The 17,868-nt window shown below is 46.8% G+C and overlaps 1 protein-coding gene across 1 annotated transcript in view; it reads right to left on the reverse strand.

The window, feature by feature from the left end:
- Positions 1–17,868, reverse strand: part of LOC135897950 (phospholipid-transporting ATPase ABCA3-like) — a 162,000-nt gene that overhangs the window by 108,296 nt on the left and 35,836 nt on the right. Inside the window, exons 6-8 of the mRNA XM_065426664.1 lie at positions 13,437–13,586; positions 9,023–9,260; positions 2,809–3,000 (exon numbers count right to left, since the gene is read on the reverse strand). Coding sequence (XP_065282736.1) covers positions 2,809–3,000; positions 9,023–9,260; positions 13,437–13,586 — 580 coding nt within the window. The remainder of the gene's footprint in view (positions 1–2,808; positions 3,001–9,022; positions 9,261–13,436; positions 13,587–17,868) is intronic.

Raw genomic sequence — 17,868 nt, forward strand, 5'->3', positions numbered from 1 at the left:
TTTGACTTTCTTGGCATTTTCGAAGGCGGTCACTGGCAATTTCCCTTGCGGGGGCACAGCGGGCGATGGCGTCAAATGCATATTCACTGGTCGATGCCGTGTCAACAGGGAGGGTTGTGTCGAGGGTTAGTGCTGGTTCTCGGCTGAACAGAAGGAAAAGTGAGGAATAACCGGTGGCGTCCTGGTGCGAGGAATTATAAGCAAATGTGACTAACGGTAGAGCACGGTTCCAGTCAGTGTGGTCTGAAGAGACATATTTCGCGAGCATGTCTTTGAGAGTGCGATTGAGACGCTCCGTGAGGCCATTTGTTTGCGGACGGCATGACGTGGATAGCGTGTGCCTCGTGGCACAGGACTGCAGGATGTCCGTAAAACTTTTGATAGGAATGTCCGGCCACGGTCTGGGAGAAGTTGTCGCGGAGCTCCATGTGCGAAAATCACGTCGCGTAGACGAAAATCGGCGACATCTGTGGTGCAGCTTGTACGATGCGGTCGGGTGATGGCGTAGCGCGTAGCGCAATCCGTGGAGACAGCGATCCACCTGTTCCCAGAGGTAGAAAGAGGAAAAGGGCCAGCTAAATCCGAACCAATCCAAAAGAACGGTTCGTAGGAATGTCGAGTGGTTGAAGGTACCCAGCAGGGAGCATCGATAGTGTCTTGGGTCGCTGGCATTTCTCACATGCAGCTACGTATTTTCGAACGGAGCGAGCGAGCCCACGCCAAAAGAAGCGTCGGCGGATCCGCTCGTAGATACGTGACACACCCAGGTGACGGCACAGTGGGGAGGCAAAGACGTTCGTGGAGAACAGTCGAGCGAATGTGTTTTACGATCACTAGGAGTAAAGCAGGGCCGTCAGGGTGAAGGTTGTGGCGGTAGAGTGCGCCATCTTGAAGTTTGAATAAGCGAAGGAAACTGTCGGCAAGTGACGATTGCAGGCGGTCAGTGATGATACTCAAGGAAGGGCCACGGCGCTGCTCGTCGGCGACATGGAGCAGCGGAAAAACAGGAAGAACACAGGCGCCGGTGTCAGTATCAGACGTAGAGGTCGCGTCTTCAACTGGGTAGCGAGTAAGGCAATCTGCGTCCTGGTGTTGGCGTCCCGAATTGTAAGTCACTGTGTAGGGATATTGCAGTCGGAGGGCCAAACGACCGAGACGGCCAGTAGTCGCGTGTCATCTCCCTTTGTGCCTCCAATCAGCTCGCCGAAGCTAGTATGCGCGAGCTTTGAGCTTGTATAACATAACACCTATCTTGTATTGCTACGAGCCGGCGAAACTGCGTGCTTTCGACGTGTGTCAGAACAAAGCTGCCAAATCGTCGGCAACAGTTTTAGTGACCGAGACGCGCTCATGTGCTTTTCTGTGGGACGTTGCATGAGATGACGAAAGCTCGAGCCGCGATTACTTGAGTGTCTGTTTCTGGCTGGCACTCGCACTCAGAGAACCAAAAAAAGCAACATTCAAACTTCACAGCACACCCCAAAGTCAGCTTGTCTCGCGAACAGAATGCGCTGCGGGAAAGGCACGAGCCAGACAAACTTATCTCAATTTTCCAAGTCCTAAAGCAGCAGCGAGAGCTTCAGGTGCGCAGTTGCTATGGCAACATTGCCATTTCGGCTATCAATCTCAGTGCTCTTTTGCGAAAAACAGCAGGTGACTTCCGCCAAACTTTCTCCAACAGGTGCGCGCTGGCCGGGGCCCTTCCTACGCTTCCCTTTCTCCGTGTTCGTGTATTTAGGGAAAATTTGGAGCGTATAAGGACCAACGTTCTCGTGAACTAATATAGTCCGCGCGGGTGAATAACTGCCTTTATAAAATATTTAACAACTGCTAGTTATAACATCTGTAACAAGTACTAGCAACTGTTATATCAAGCAACGTTGCAAACGCGACGACATGTAGGGGGGGGGGGGGGAATTTTAACTGATGCGAGCTGCATACGGGCAGCTGAAATTCTTATTGCGTCTGATTGGGTTGCGATTCTGCAGGGTATAGCAAACCTATTTTCTTTTCAAAACTTCGCTCCGCTCAACCGTGTCCCGTAGTCACGGCGAAGGAGTTCGCGAGCTGACGTTGTCCGCGTGCTGAACATTGGGGCGTTTTACGAACGCCAACAAACTGTAAGAAAATTTATTTTTTTAATTTCTTTGTTAGTGTAATCATATTTGCGTGCATTTTTTTGCTTCATGTTTACAGCACAAGGCCGGCACTTTCAAGAAAAGGGGCATCGACGGGCCTACATTTTCGAAAAGTTTTCCGTGACCGTTGCTAACTAACCGATATTTCAAATTTGCCACTAGGCGCAAGTTGCGCCTTCATGTAGTTGAATTTCTGGATTGCTGTCCACGATTTTGTAGCGAAAGCAGCACTGTGAAGACAATGTGAAAATGCATCCTACAATAGAACACTGCTGGGACACTGGTACGGCTTTGCAGCCGGAAAAGGTAGCAGCAGTGTGCATGTGACTTGAGCAGTTAGTTATTGTGGCTAATTATGCTGTTAATTGGGTTGACCTAGTGCCGTAAAGCTAGATATATCCCTTGCCGTTTGCCCTGTATTCACGGTTCTCGTATTGTTGGCTCTTTAAGAAAACACTGAGAATAAATATTAGAAGGAAATTTTCTATATTGAAACAGTGTACAATATATTTTTTCCTGAAGTCGCGTTTGCAAAAGCAGTAGTCACAGCCAGTGTCATCAACGGAAAAAAAAGTGTGAGTTTTGCGATAAAAGTAAGTGTGAAAGAAACGATGCCACTGTATGGCCTTGTGGCTGTAGTTACCGAGAATAAAACTATGACAATACAAACCTTCATAGTCTCTAGCGATGCAGATAATTCGCATTACCATGATGAAACCACACTGGGGGAGAATACTGGCGGAGAGCTTCTCCATCCTTGAGGATAAGAAATATTTCGGCAACGGGTGTGAACCCGCCGATTTCGCGATAACTTCAGGAAGGACCGTTAAGATCATAATGACAGTGATAATCGCCACCCAACCTGTGAAGAGCAACGAAAGTAGTTATTTTCTGTGTACTTGTGCGAAAGGATTTCATTCCGTTTCAAAATATATTCATATTTTGAGTATGGAGAATGCTTAGCACAGAAAACGCTAAAATATGGCTTGACAAAAGACCTCGGTTATCCTAATATGTACATACAAAGGAGGGCAGAAACAAACACACAAAGAACAGTTTAAACATCTCGAAAAAAAAAAAGCTGTTGCATGTAAAGGCACTGCGGATGGACACCTAAATCATATGTACGTTATGAATGCTTTAGCATAGCATGTTAACTTTCTGTACACATATTCCTTAACCAGAACAGAGGAATGACGTCAGCAGGATAAGGCAGGAATTTCGTGCAAAAAAAATTGTGCACTTTCAAGTAAGCAATTAACAAAATTTCCCCGAAGAGATACCTAAATCATGCGCTTAAGGATATAATTTAAAACATAAGTGAATTGCTACAGAATTATTGCAGGCATATTACATTATTGTATCTATATATTTTTGATACACAACGTTGGAAAATCATTAAGTGCTACAGATTATAGTTGTGCAATTGCAGGCTGCATGGAGATCGGCAAGTCGAAGTTCTGTCCGCATTGTTTAATGGGACCACGATTTTGTTATCAAATTCACTAATTTATTGAATATAAGAAGTCACAGCTTCGCCTGAAAGGAGAAGCATCGATTGCGCAAGCAATTCTGGTGGAGAGGTAGACGAATTAAATGCAGTAACCTTATCGGCCCTGTAAACTTCTGAACACACGTAAACACACTAAACTGGCAAACATGGTGCCACGCGCGCACAAGAAAACATGAACAGATCTCTTTCGGTGGCCGTGAAAGCTTGCAGTCATAACGCTGCACTGACGAAACGCGGCAGCAGCTTGCAGCAAGCAGACTGACCTTCATGCTGCCGCTCGCGTGAACGCGTACTAAGTGTCGTCATAACACAGCGCAGGGTGGGCTCCCTACCCGTCGCAGATAACTTAAAATACAGCGGCCCGGCGGGCGCGTCCAGCCGCCTTGGCCGGCCGGAGTGGAAGGCGCCCCCTCTCCCCACCCTCCCCCCGAAGCCTTGCACGCGACGGAAGGCGGCGCACATCCCCGCCCCTCTCCCCACCCTTCCCCCGAAGCCTTGCGCGCGACGGAAGGCGGCGCGCTTGCTCGCCACTTTCTTCCGTTGCGTGTGCGAGATTACGCCGCGTTCGCCGGCTTAAGCCTTGCACGCTTTCACTTGCACATGCGGCATACGGCGCGCGGCGGCGCCCTTGGACTTCGTACGGGACCCCACGGCGACGGCGACAACAGAAATGTGCTTAGTGTCTCCAAGTAATTGTTATGGCAAAAAAAAAATATTTTTATTTTGCTTGCTTGTGGCTTTAATGATCCAAGCCACCTAGCCTCCTTCGATACATACGACTAAAGCTTAATATGCTCTATCACTTGATTAAGCGAACACGCTACTGTACCTTAGCGGCAATGGCGACTGAGCTGGAGGACACGCTTTCGATCACTGCACTTCAATGGGACGGGAATACAAAAAAAATATTGCAAGGTGCTTAAGCTTCTGGCTTTGGGAATGGAACGCGATAGCCCTCAAAGGTCCCGGAGTGTTTCTCAAGCTTCCGGGCCACCGCAGCTTATGTAACCGTAATGTTTACCGGGAAACGCTGGCGCCGTGCACCATGTGCGAAGGCGAGCTTTGTGGTTATTTATTTTTGAAGGTGTGCAAGGAACCGAGGGGCCGCAGCACTTTTATTAAGCCACACCTCAAACACCAGATCAGCAGCACGTCTGAAAACTGGATAAACTCATTTCTTCGATAACAACTGGAATTGGTTTTTCATAAATTTTCATAGTTTAATGCCGGAGCTTGCAATGAACTGCATTTGGTACGCGTTCAAGGAACACATAGTGACAGTGACGAGCACAGGTTTGCAGTACACTTTGGTGAGATGTTGCGAGGCGGTGACGTACCAATTTCTCCTTTATTTCTGAAATAGACAAATTTATTCTTGTACAATGGTTTACAACTGCATTAGTAAGCGCAATGTAGCCGCGGTAAATTATTTTCACTCATTTTCTCAATATATGGCATCACAAAGAGCTAAATCTTGCTATAGATGCTGAGTTGCTCCTTGTATTCGCGTCTTCTTTATGATGGCATCTATTCTTTATTGCCAAGGCACCCATTCTGAGTTTCTGGATGCTGCCAAGAGTCTTTCTTCTTCCATCAAGGCCCACTGCGAAACGAAATGCACCTTGTCTTACTGCTTTGCCGTCTAAACGAATGCTGAAGCAGTGGTAGCTTCCAGTGCTAATCACACCCGCTTGGAATGTAAGACTGTGTATCTGTTTATTGAGGAGCGTTGCCTACAGGCAACACGCAATATTTTTTTAGAGCGCAGCTCTTTGGCGTCCGTTCCTGGGTTTCGCGTCGGCGTTGTCGTCGGCCTCGTAACCAGCTCCGCCCCCCTTTCATCCCCCCAGCGCTAGCAGCGACCGACTGATACCGCTGGATGCCGCTCACGCCGCTAGAGAGTCAAGATAACGTGACTGCATAGAACACCGTCGCCGCCATGCAGAAAGAGGAGGAAAGGGTCCCCCCCCCCCCCTGGTTCTTAGCGCTGCGGAAGCGAGGGTATCATACTGTTTGTGTCGGCATCGGCGCCGTTGTCCCTGAAACCAACTCCGCAGCTGGGGTTGACTCACTATCGGCGTCAGCGGCATCAGTCAGTCGCTGCTATCTCTTCCCTCCTCCCTTTATCGTGTTGTCCGCTTGCTGCACGCGCTTCTGCCCCCATCGTTTGCCGCTGGGTGTACACGCCGCCCCCCTCCCACCCCTTCCTGCGAGTCTCCGGTTGTCAAAGCGCCGGCTCGAACTTTGAAGTTGGCGAACTGTGCGCCGCAAAGTTGCCCAACGGCTTGCTGGTAGTAGCTGCCTACTTCGCCCCTACCGCACTCACGAAAGACGTCGTGCACTTCCTGCAACTCGCATTAACCGTCCATCGATCCACACCGATGTTAGTAGTGGGGGACTTTAATGTTGACATAAAGACAAACAGCAATTTCCTAACACTTATGCGGGAGAACATCCCGTTCCTCTCGCTCGTAACGCGTCCCACGGCTGTGACAACCTCGCGAGGCACTTGTATAGATCTCGTCTTTGAGAATCAAGCATTGGTGTACCAAGTCGAACATATATCAGTCTATTTCTCCGACCACAAAGCTTCCTTCATGACTGTCAAGAACTGTTAGTGGAGTCTTTGTTAAAGGAATACGTGTGAAAAAAAAAAAAATATGTGATAGCGCATACATGTGTTGCTCGATTTCTTTGCCTCAATCTATCGAAAAGGTGAAACAGCTTATTTGCTGCGCTCAAATTTCGCATTAGGAAGTAACGTAATCGTCGGTAATTTTTTTTTTCTTGTCTGTTTCTGCCTCCCTATGTTCAGGCTTCTTATGTCTGGCTTCTTAGGTTTCTCAAAGTTTCTCAATAAATGTCTTTGGCCAAGACAGAACGAGAGGCAGGAGACGTCATTAGTTGGCTGAGAGTGAGAAGACAGGATGAGGAAGAAGTTTGGCACGTGACTCACTGTTTTTTGGAAGCAAGGTCACAGTAGACACGCCGACTCAATGTATTCAGCTGCATACGTGCCACGGATGTTGCCTAAAGCGAGATGTAGGCCTGCGGTTCATATATGGCATGTGCTCTGGCTACAAATTGAAAACGAAGCCTTGGTTGGGTTGGGGTGAAGCGCACCTCCACTGTCCTGCCTGCAGTTTTCCCCTTATAGCGAAAAAAAAAAACACTTGCGCCAAACATTTTGCTTTTGTTCAATATGCTCATTCTTGACGTGTTTTCCAAATTTAGAAGGAAAATGATCTTTCTTAGGATACATACACATATATATATATATATATATATATATATATATATATATATATATATATATATATATATATATATGTCCTTAAGGAGGGAAGGCCATCTCTCGCATCTACACAGGTTGTGACTGGAGGTTAGCACGGCAATCAAAGAGACCTTACTATAATCCCTCCAAATTCTCGGCAGAAAATGCGGAAAACTGATGATATGCGCGCCAAATGACTGTTCCACGAAAAAATGGAAACTTCATTTTGTTTTGAAACATGAAAGTTCAGTTCAGATCGGTTTAGTTATAGTTCATTCTTCATTATTCTATGTTATTTAGAGACATCAAATGAAAGTTTGTACGGATATAAAGAATGACCTTCGGGAACGTCGCTTATAATTGGACGCTTTCAGTAAGTCCCCATTTTGAAAGAATAAAAAAAGCTCACCCTTGCTGTCGCCAAGTTGTTACGGTATAAGTTATAGTTTCTTAGTCGTGGTATTTTTATTTTTTGAACCCTTTGTTATCAACTGACACTTATTGGTTTGCTTTGGTAGAATGATTCGGTGTCGTAAGCTATTTTGCGCGTACTTATGCAGACAAGGTAAGAGGTTGGTTAAATTCATGAGGGAATAGGCGGCCAATGCAGTGGCGAAGAAATGTGGAGCAGATAAATAAACCACCTTCATTTAGGCCGCCCTAGCTACACGCGTATTGAGAATCACGAAAATGGAGCGCATATGTTGCAAACATCCTTAAAGTGTCACAACCAAAGTTTTCATGCCCGTGTTTCCAAGATGTTTCGTACTGCGAATGCGAAGTCCATATCTTTCGATCACTATTATCAGCATCATTATTTTCAAAAAGTTAGAATCGCATTTATTTATTACAGTTTACTATGCAACCTTGCTGTCTTTTTGTTGTATTCTAGCGGAACACAAAACCGCTTTCGACGCGTTTGCTTCAACCAATGTATTCATCAGCTTACATGGGATTACAACTACAGTGTGATGAGTCTAGGTGCCATTTTCATTGTAGGGGCATATCATACCTTCTTTTAAAAAGGCGACCGTATTGCTGGAGCTGCGTCAAAATCACGAATATCAAGATTTATTGCCGCGCGACAACGCCAGCTTCGTAAACACACTGCATGTTTGGAGACGGCCTCGTTAAGTTGCGAAAGGAATAGTTAGACGCAGCTTTAAAGTGTTGATTACCTGAAACAAAACAATTGGTGCTGATTCCTTGTCTCTTCACGTATAAACGCCCCAATACAAATACACAAACAAAGCATTTATACCTGCTGCAAAAATATTATTCATTGTAATGTGTACATTGCCTAATGTGTACAATCATACAGTAAACTTCTGTCATAGGACATTTAAAAAAAAAGAAGCCACCACCACGAGGTAATTTTCTGCTCTAACATTAATTCTATTCCATGTTTTCACGAGCGATGACCAGACTAAGAATATTCTACCCTACAAGGCTATTCAGAAACGTGGTGTCCTTGTTCCAAAATTTTGTATTTGCAGCGTGAGTTCTGTAACCCAACTGCAGATCTAGTTGCACAGATGTATTGCTAAACTATGTCAACTACTCGAACGTTGAAACCGGTTGCACTGTATCCCGAAGAACATCATTCTAGTATCGTGTAACCAAAAGATGTAGAAGAGCGGCTTCAAGGTGTACGTAAGATGGAACAAACGTCCTCGACTAACACACTCTTAAATCTATATGAACGAGAAGAAATGTTTTCGGGCAGCCATTTATAGTGTCATAATTCCAGATTACTTAATCCATAGTCTCATTCATTCTTCTTTTTCTTTTAAAGTGTGGAAGTAATTTGGTGCAGTAATATCAGTGGTCAGGAATTAGGTTGTGTTGGTGGAAGACAACGAAATTACAGCACGAACGATGTAAGATACCGTATGCTGTAGGACTGATAGGGCAGATTGAAGGGGAAGTTACATATTTTGTCTGAGTGACAAGCATGAATCGTTTGTAACAAAAATTAGTTGGTGGCATCCAGTGCCGTATTCTGTGAAGCTGATAATTATCATACCGCGTGCTACTACGGCTGCAGCTTACAAACGCATGCGAAATTGCGTCGGTGTGACGCCTTATTGTACTCACCTTTAGGGAACACCCACGTGATAAGAATGACAAGCATACTGTAGCCAATCTGAGCGATGATGAACGATACCACCAATAGGGTCGGGTCCACTCCCTGAACGTACGTGGTGCCTTTGTGTGTTGCCAGATACATTACTAAAATAGCGATGGCACTTTCGATGAGGCCAATAATGAGAGCATTTAGAAAGTGGCCCCAGAAGAACTCGGTGTCGGATAGTCCTAATACGCCTTGGTGTTCCTGAAGATCAAAAAGCAAAAGACTGGAATTCTTACGGAAGCATGGCAGACTGGGAACACAATTGGTTCATTTTGCCCTCTAGACCATTCTCTAGTGTGAATCTATTGCATACGATCTTTAGACTAGTTTTTATAGAGCTTGTAATTTAAACAAAATATAAAGTGGCAGAAAGGCTACAGGAGAAATAAACGGCATTTGGAGGAGTCATCGAAAAAAAAAGAGCCATTACGGTGTTTAATAAGTTTGCTCAATTCCAACTGTGAAATTCTCGCGCACGTTTCTTGAGCACATGAGTAACTCACCAGTTACAAATGTGCGAGGAGATTTTAAACAATGCTAAGTAGTGACTAGGAATGCCGATGATGAAAAATTAGCTTCAGTGTAAACTGACAGCGATAAAGATACGATTGTGACCGCTTTATTTCCGATTCAGTTATTCAAGCGGCAACTTCACAAACTCAAGAAATAGAGTCTGGAAGTGCACATTATTCTTGATGTGTAAAATTGGCCTAAGAAAATTTATTACTCCACCCCTCTTCGCCGTTTACTTAGTCGTTTACGAGTATCGCGTTCCGCGGTCGAGCTGAGCGCGAGCACCTATATTCAATTTCTTTTGTAATAGCGTTGCGTGGTCTTCTGTACACGTGTGTTTTAAAAATGTATCGAAACGTTCAACGAGAGCTGCACCACAATATTAGAAATGTCTATATGTTTTTTGTTTGTTTTATCTCACCTCTTTCGTTTAACCAATACGAAGTTTTTTAATTAGAATTGGCAATACAGTGAAAAATTTGGCTTTCGGAAATTGTAGAAGCGCAGTAATTGTGGGACAAACGTTCATATGCTACGTGGCTTCGAGATATAACAATAGCAACAGTTAGGACAAATATACCTGAAAACTTGTATTGTTTCCGCGCTTCTCAAAGCCTAAGTGCCTTGCTCTGGTATATGACTGAACGAAAATATAAAAAAAGTGGGATACTTTCTTGCCTCCCACCTTATGGGCTTATTTTTGTATTTGCCATCTGGAACGTACGCGCCGAATATTTCGTGAATTCTCCTCAGACATACACGCTACCAACTAATGTGAAAAGTTCAGTGAGTGCGTGAGTAATTATCATACCGTGTAGGTAAAGCAGCGCACTGAACGGGTCAAAGCAGAGAGAACCCATGGAAGCAGTACACTCCTTGATGTGATGGTTGTGTTTCGTTGTGCTTCCTCCACTTCATATGGACCATTGCACTGCTTCGCCCGCATGGTATGTTGATAAACACTGTGCAACTTAGCACATCTAATATAACCAAGCTGTCTTACACTATGCGAGCTTCGTGCACTCAATACATTATCTTTTAAACTGTTACCTCAATAAGGCCGAAACATTGGCAGTGACACATTGGTTATGCGCACTACTCGCTTGATCATAACCAGAAAGTAAAGACAAGGACAGGCGCAGAAGAAAACTAACTTGCTTTCGGGAACGTATTATGTCCTTCCTTTAAGGGCATTGTTCCCCTTTGTCTTACTTTACACTAACTTAACCTATCTGGTGAGCAAGCTGTTGATAAGTGTTACTGTGCAGGCACTTAACTTACGTGCGTTTTATGGCACCCGCACATACCGCCCTATTACGCACACCAGTCGCTTGTACGTAATAAAACTCCGACAACTGTTTGCTGAGAGTTATAGGGTTATTGCGCCTCACAGCATGACAGCGCAAATGCTCGTCAGGAGGAAGCGTGGAAAATACGAATGCAGGCTCGGACATGAAGGGCCAGGCTAGTTTGTTAGTTGTCATGGATCTTGATTAACCAGCGCTAATGTGCGCCACAACGCCAAGGACAAATGTCTGGAAAAGGTTCACCCTGTCCAATCTATTTTGCCTGTACAGTCGCGAGCGAAATTCCGAGAGACGATCGCATTTCTAAATAAATAATTTCTTCCAAAACAACAGGGCGAGCTCGAAGCAATTCAGTGCATTGGTCGCACATTGTGAAGGATCGGTGCTATCACCCATGTTATTCAACATCGCATTAGTTGGGCTCCCGAGAAGACTAAAGGACATACTGCGCATACACCACAGTTTATATGCGGATGCTATAGCGATACGGGTGGCGGGTGGCGGCGATGGCGAAATCCACAAGACCCTGCTGGAAACAATAAACGCATTCACAGCATGCGTAGAACCGAGATGACTCTCATGTTCCCCGGAGAAATCCGAGCTCCTACTGATGAAACCAAAGTACCAAAGAAAATCGCAAGCCTCTAACCAACAAAGAATTGCCTTGGAAATCAAGGGTATAACCGTACCCGTGGTCTCATGCCTAAGGGTACTGGGACTGTACGTACAAAGTGACCAAGAAAACAAACACAGCAATCCAACGCCTGAAGACATGCATGGCAGAGGTGAACCAGCTTATTTCGAGAATCGCTACCAGGCGCACTGGCATGATATAGAACAATATCATGCGACTTGTACAAGCCTTTATCATGTCCCGTGTAGCGCATAGAGCGCCATTCTTAAATTTCACGCATACCGAGAAACACATGATTGACATAATCATAATGAAAGCATTAAAACAAGTATTACACCTTCCTCCAAGCACTGCAACCGAAAACTTAGTAGCCTTAGGATTACGCAATACAGTGGACGAAATTATAGAAGCGCAGAAAACATCCAACTTTGAGCGCGTAAAACACACGAAGACTGCACGAACAACACTAAACAAGCTGGCAATGCAATAGCAGACGCAAATTGAAGAAAAGAGATATTCCATCGGACATCACGAACACGCTCATATTACTCCACCCCAAAGAACATGCCCTTAAACCACAAGGAAGAGCGACGGAAAGCAAGAGTTCAAAGACTCTGAACAGAGACGCTGAACATATGCCTTACGTTGATGCTGCAAAGTATCCTTCACAACCAGCCATGACTCTCGCAGTTGCCATTGGTACAAAAATAGGTATAGCAAAAAATAACACCGAGAAGAAGGGGAAGAAGCTGCAATAGCTTTAGCACACGCATCAAGCACTGCATTATGCATCGCCACCGACTCCAAAGCAGCCGTGATTAATTACGCCAAGAGACTTATATCACCTCAAGCATATCGAATTTTCATTGGAACACGTCCTACCCGCAGAAGAACTGCTCGACTCATCTGGAAGCCAGGCCGTGCAGGGGTAACTGGGAACAACACGGCGTACGATGCTGCCCGAGCACGTGTGAACCGGGAGAGTTACTTGCGTCGCCCAGATCTCTCTGGACAATGAATACGCGAAGAGACCCTAACAGATCAAGATACCAGGTCAAGACATAACAGCTTCCCACCACGAACAAATGACTACTTTCGAAGAAATCCTAGAAAAATACCAATGTGCTCGCTATACATACCAGCCAGCTCCCAAATCATTCAACAAACACCAAGCCACTACGCGGGGACTACTTCTACAAACAAGCAGCTTCCCTACGCGAATACTCAAGCACCGCATAAAACCAGAAGCACACACATCACACCGGGCGACATGCAATGCACCACGTGCAGACGTCCATCATAACATAAGCGCATGCCCATCAGCTCCAAACCATATCACACACAGCATAAATCACAATGCCAAAATAACAACCCCTGAGCAGTAGGAAGTTATATTGCTCAGTGAATGCCCGGAAGGCCAGCTCTGGGCTGTCCGACTGGCGCAGGACGCCCCCACGGTTCAAGGCCTGGACTGGGTCTGAAGGAAAGTGCAGCTTTCTTTATGGGGCTAGCCTCCCAGCCTCTCCGTTCCCCTTTCGAACCTATAGGGAGTTTTAAATAACGATGTTTTATCGCTCTTTCTCTCTCTCTCTCTCTCTGGGGGAACTAGCCTTAACCTATTCGCTGTAAAATTCGTTACGTCTTGGCGTTTCTTAATTCATTCATTCCGATGACGAACATGACAGCCCTGGCACGAGCGCGCTGGTGCTGCAGCGCCAAGGGGCGCCAACGAGCCAGCGATGGAAGATGCTGGAGCCGAACGAGTTGAGAGTTTTACCTTTAACACACGGACACAATCCTGGAGAATGTAGGTCTTAACAGCTTCGCTGCAGTATAACCATTAGTGACAGTAAAAGGGGCGTAGCATATGAACCTAATGTGAATGACGTATGCGAAGAAAACATTGAAGTCAGTTGTACTTACCGCAGTGCCAGTTGAAAATTCATACTGTATTGCATTTATCCGTCGGATAAGAACAATCATCGCTACTAAAGTGATAACAACTATGAGCCGATCCTCGTATTGGTTCTCTACACCCTTGAAGGGCCAGCCGGGCATGACTCCAATGCTAACCTGGACAAGAAAGAAGCAATCCGTGGTTGTTATGGTTGTAGAACTGAAAGCGCCACTAAACCTAAGACAGCACCATTTTTTTACCCTTCAGAGAGTCAAAAATGAACCAAGACAAAAAAATAAGACCGCATTATCCGTCTACAGTAGTACTTACGTGTAATATATAGATCAGGTCTCGCATTTAGAAACTCCCCTTACGCTTAATTTGTTCGTAGGGGAAAACATCCGGTCCCAATGGAGAACATATTATTAGAACAGGCGGACAACCAACTGCACAGAACATTTAAAAACGAAAGTCTTGTGAATATGGGCCCAGATCATCCCGTATGTGAAATGTTTTTCTGTGGCCACATTTCTTGCTCATGAAATTGGGATTGTGCATTAGATATGGTAAACTAGACATTAATATTTCATACACCGGTCGCCATGTAAAGACAGTTCCACAACTACAAAGTAGGTGCATTATCGTTTCCTTTCCAAACCTTTCTCTCTTTGTGTAATCGCAATATCTTTCATCATTGTTACCCCTGCTGTACAAAGCCCTCAGTTTTCAGCTAACACGAGGTCATCGCAAAATGCGCTTTTTTGCGGAAGATATTTATCAACATTACGTGCCATTTTACTGCGTTCACGCTCGACGCAGGCTGATACGTTGCGTCATAGTGTTTCGAATAAACATTGTCACGTACGAGTTTGTGCCGCTGTGGACAAAATGACGTTGGAAGGAGAAGAGGAGGTTGAAGTGTATCGACGATCGGCAGATGGTGTTACCTTGGCTTCTGAGCTCTACAACCCTGTACTTGTATATATATTGTAAATGCATATTTTTCTCCCAGTAACTTTTTCGTGGACGTGCGGTGCACTCTCGCCACAAGCCGGCCTTGTATCTTCGCTGAAGGCGTCAGATCGGCCCACCGTTATGGCTACTGAGGCTGCCTCCACCACTCAGACACCAGCGGAAGTAGTGCTAACCCTCCTACGTCCCCCGGGAATCTTCATTGGCACTGGCAATGCCGACGTCGAAGACAGCCTCACGTAGTATGAACGCGTCGGTAAGCACAAGTGGGATGCCACACTTGCTGGCCAACGTGAACTTCTACTTGAGAGGAACCGCGAAAGTGTGGTTAAAGCCGCATGAAGCCGACATTAGAAGTTGGGACTCCTACAAGGAAAAGCTACGCGCTCTTTTCAGAAGACCTGTGGGACGTCAAATGGATGACATGCCAGAGCTAGCGTCTCGTGGCAAGACATCCACCGAATCGTACGTCGCCTATAATCAAGACGTTCTGGTTGTCTCCCGTAAAGCGGACACGGACATGCTGGGGGCCGATAAGGTTGGACACACCTTAAAGGGCATTGCGGACGATGCGTTCAACCTCCTGCTTTGCAGGAACTGCTTAAAAGTCCAGTCCATCATTAAGGAATGCCGGAATTTTGAGCAATCGAAGAGCAAACGCATCGTACAACGCTTCGATCGACTTCCGAATACGGCTACCACTTCCTCCTGCAACAGCCCTCCGGTGTCACATAAAGACCCTCTGGCGTCATATCCGCCTACAACGCCAGGCTTGACACATGTCATCGGTCGCGAACTTGAGGCTATGACTCCAAGTTCTCACTGCCCCCATACGCATGACAACATGACCATCTCGTTCCTTCAAGCTGTTGTCCGCCACGAAATTGCAAACATGGACCGCTAGTGTGCCGTCCGTCCCAAGTTTCACCCCTACCGCTCCTGTCATTGCCTCTGCTGCACCTCGACAGTCGTTCCTGAGTCGATATTGGAACCCCTCTGAATGGCGAGCGCTGGATGACAGGCCAATTTGCTTTGCTTGCTCCCGGGTCAGTCACATTTCCCGCCACTGCCGTAGCAGCCGCTGGTAGTACTCACCTCGACCATAAGCTGATCGCCCTTCGAACGAGACCCCCGGCCTCTGTCACCCGTCTCTGAACCATGCCATGCTGGCCTTCCCTCTCGGGGACACACCACTAGCCGCTCGCCTTCACCGCAACGCCGCCAGTCTTGTTCGCCTACACCTCGACGTCCCTCCTCCCCGTCCTACGCTGGCCGCTTCTCGGGTAACTAAGCAATGCAGCTCCCAGAGGTGAGGCCGCACTGACTACTCGGACTGCAACACATCTGCTGACTCCTGCTGCTCGACCGAACCTTGTTGAAATTTTTGTTGCTGATGTACGCGTTGAAGCCCTGGCGCTCAGGTGTCGGCTATACAATCAGATCTTCGTAGCCGTCTCCGTAAAGTCCTTACACCTGCCGAGTCGCCTGCCGTCCAAGTAGCTAATGGCAGTACAACAGCCACGATGGGAATGTGCGCCGCCCGTGTTACCATTGCCGGCCGTCCAGTGTTAGTCCTGCTCACTGTACTGGCCGCGTGTTCCCACGAAGTGATTCTTGGAATCGACATTCTGACTGCCCATTCAGCACTTATTGAAGGTGCAACCAGCACCCTTCGCTTCGAACTCCCCAATTACTTTGCCGACCCGACCGGCGACCACAAGTCCCGCCTTCGCCATACTGAATTTCTTCGACTGTAAGCTGATGCAGCGGCACACGTTCTCATGTCGCCTTATCCACCACTTAGAGATGGCCGTTACGTGGTGTCCCCACTTTGCGACGTCCTCCTGGCCCATCAAATTGCACTAACAAGCTCAATTGTAACTCTTGTCAACAATCAAGCGTGGCTGCCTCTTCAGAGCTTTGGTTCGTGTCTGCAAGTGCTTCCTGATGGTGTATCTCTCTCTGTGCTGTCCCCTTTGGAAGACTGCGTAGCAGCCGTTCTTACGCCCAAACCGCGATTCGACACTGCTGCAGCTTCTGCCCCTCCTACTTCACGCAACGATAAGTATGATCACTACTGATCTACAACCTGCTTACGCTGACGCCCTCCACCGCATTCCGATGTCCTATGAAGACATTCTTGATTTTGGCAATCACCCGCTAGGTCGAACCCGTGTCGTCACCCATCCAATCTACACTGGTCACGCTCCTACGCACCGGAGGCTTTACCGTGTGTCTGCGGCTGAACGCCAGGTGATCCTAACGGAGGTGGACAAAATGCTCTCCAAAGGTATTACGAGCCTTCCTGCAGTCCATGGGCGTCACCTGTTGCTTTGGGTAAAAACAGGGACAATACCTGGAGGTATTATATCGCTTACCGTCACCTTGTGAGATTACCAAAAAGGACGTGTGTCAGCTTCCGCGTATTGATGGCGCGCTCGAAAGCTAACACGGTGCCAGTTATTTTTCGTCGATTGATTTGCGCTCGGGCTACTGGCAAATTGCAATAGATGAACGAGATCGCGAAAAGACTGCCTTTTTCACCCCAGATGGTATCTACTAATTTAAAGTGATGCCATCCGGACTGTGTAATGCCCCTGCTACGCTCGAGCGCATTATTGACGCTCTTCTGCGCGCATTCAAATGGACCACATGTCTCTGCTGCCTAAAAGACGTCATTGTCTTTTCACCGACATTTGAGAGCCGCCTCCACTGACTCTCAGCTATCCTTGCAGTTTTTCGACGAGCTGGCCTACAAATCAATTCTGCAAAATGCCATTTCGGCCAACGTCAAATACGAGTACTTTGTCACTTGGTTGACGCTGCTGGCGTCCAGCCTGATCCTGATAAAGTTCCTTTTTTCCTTGGTGAGTTGCCACTTCCGCGTTCTTCTACCGATGTCCGAAGTTTCCTGGGGCTAAGTTCCTATCTTCGGGGATTTATCCAGAACATTGCGGGAATAGTTTGTCCTCTCACAGACCTTCAACATAACACCACTTTTCGTTGGGGAACGACCAGGCTGCAGCATTTTCAACGCTTATCAGTCGCTTTATCAATCAACCCCTGTTGGGTCATTTTGATCCGCATGCCTACACATAAGTTCACACTGACGCGAGCGGCCATGGCATTGGTGCTATCTTGTCCCGGCGACAGCGGTACACCAATCGTGTGATCAAGTATGCTAGCCGTTTTCTTTCAGCACCAAAGCGCAACTACTCCATAACAGAACAAGAATGCTTGTCCCTTGTTGGTCCATTGCTAAGTTCCGCCCTTACCTGTTCAGTCGGTATTGCACCGTAGTGACAGATCATCATGGCTTATGTTGACTATCCTCACTGAGAGACTTGACAGGCCCTCTTGGCCACTGGGCTTTACGCCTGCAAGCGTACACCTTTTCCGTGTCCTGCAAATCTGGGCGACTACATAAGGACGCCTACTGCCTCTCCCGCTATCCTGGGGACCCTTCCGGTGGCACCGAAACGAACA

Source organism: Dermacentor albipictus, chromosome 10 (genome assembly GCF_038994185.2).
Source record: "Dermacentor albipictus isolate Rhodes 1998 colony chromosome 10, USDA_Dalb.pri_finalv2, whole genome shotgun sequence".
NCBI classification, from domain to species: Eukaryota; Metazoa; Arthropoda; class Arachnida; order Ixodida; family Ixodidae; genus Dermacentor; species Dermacentor albipictus.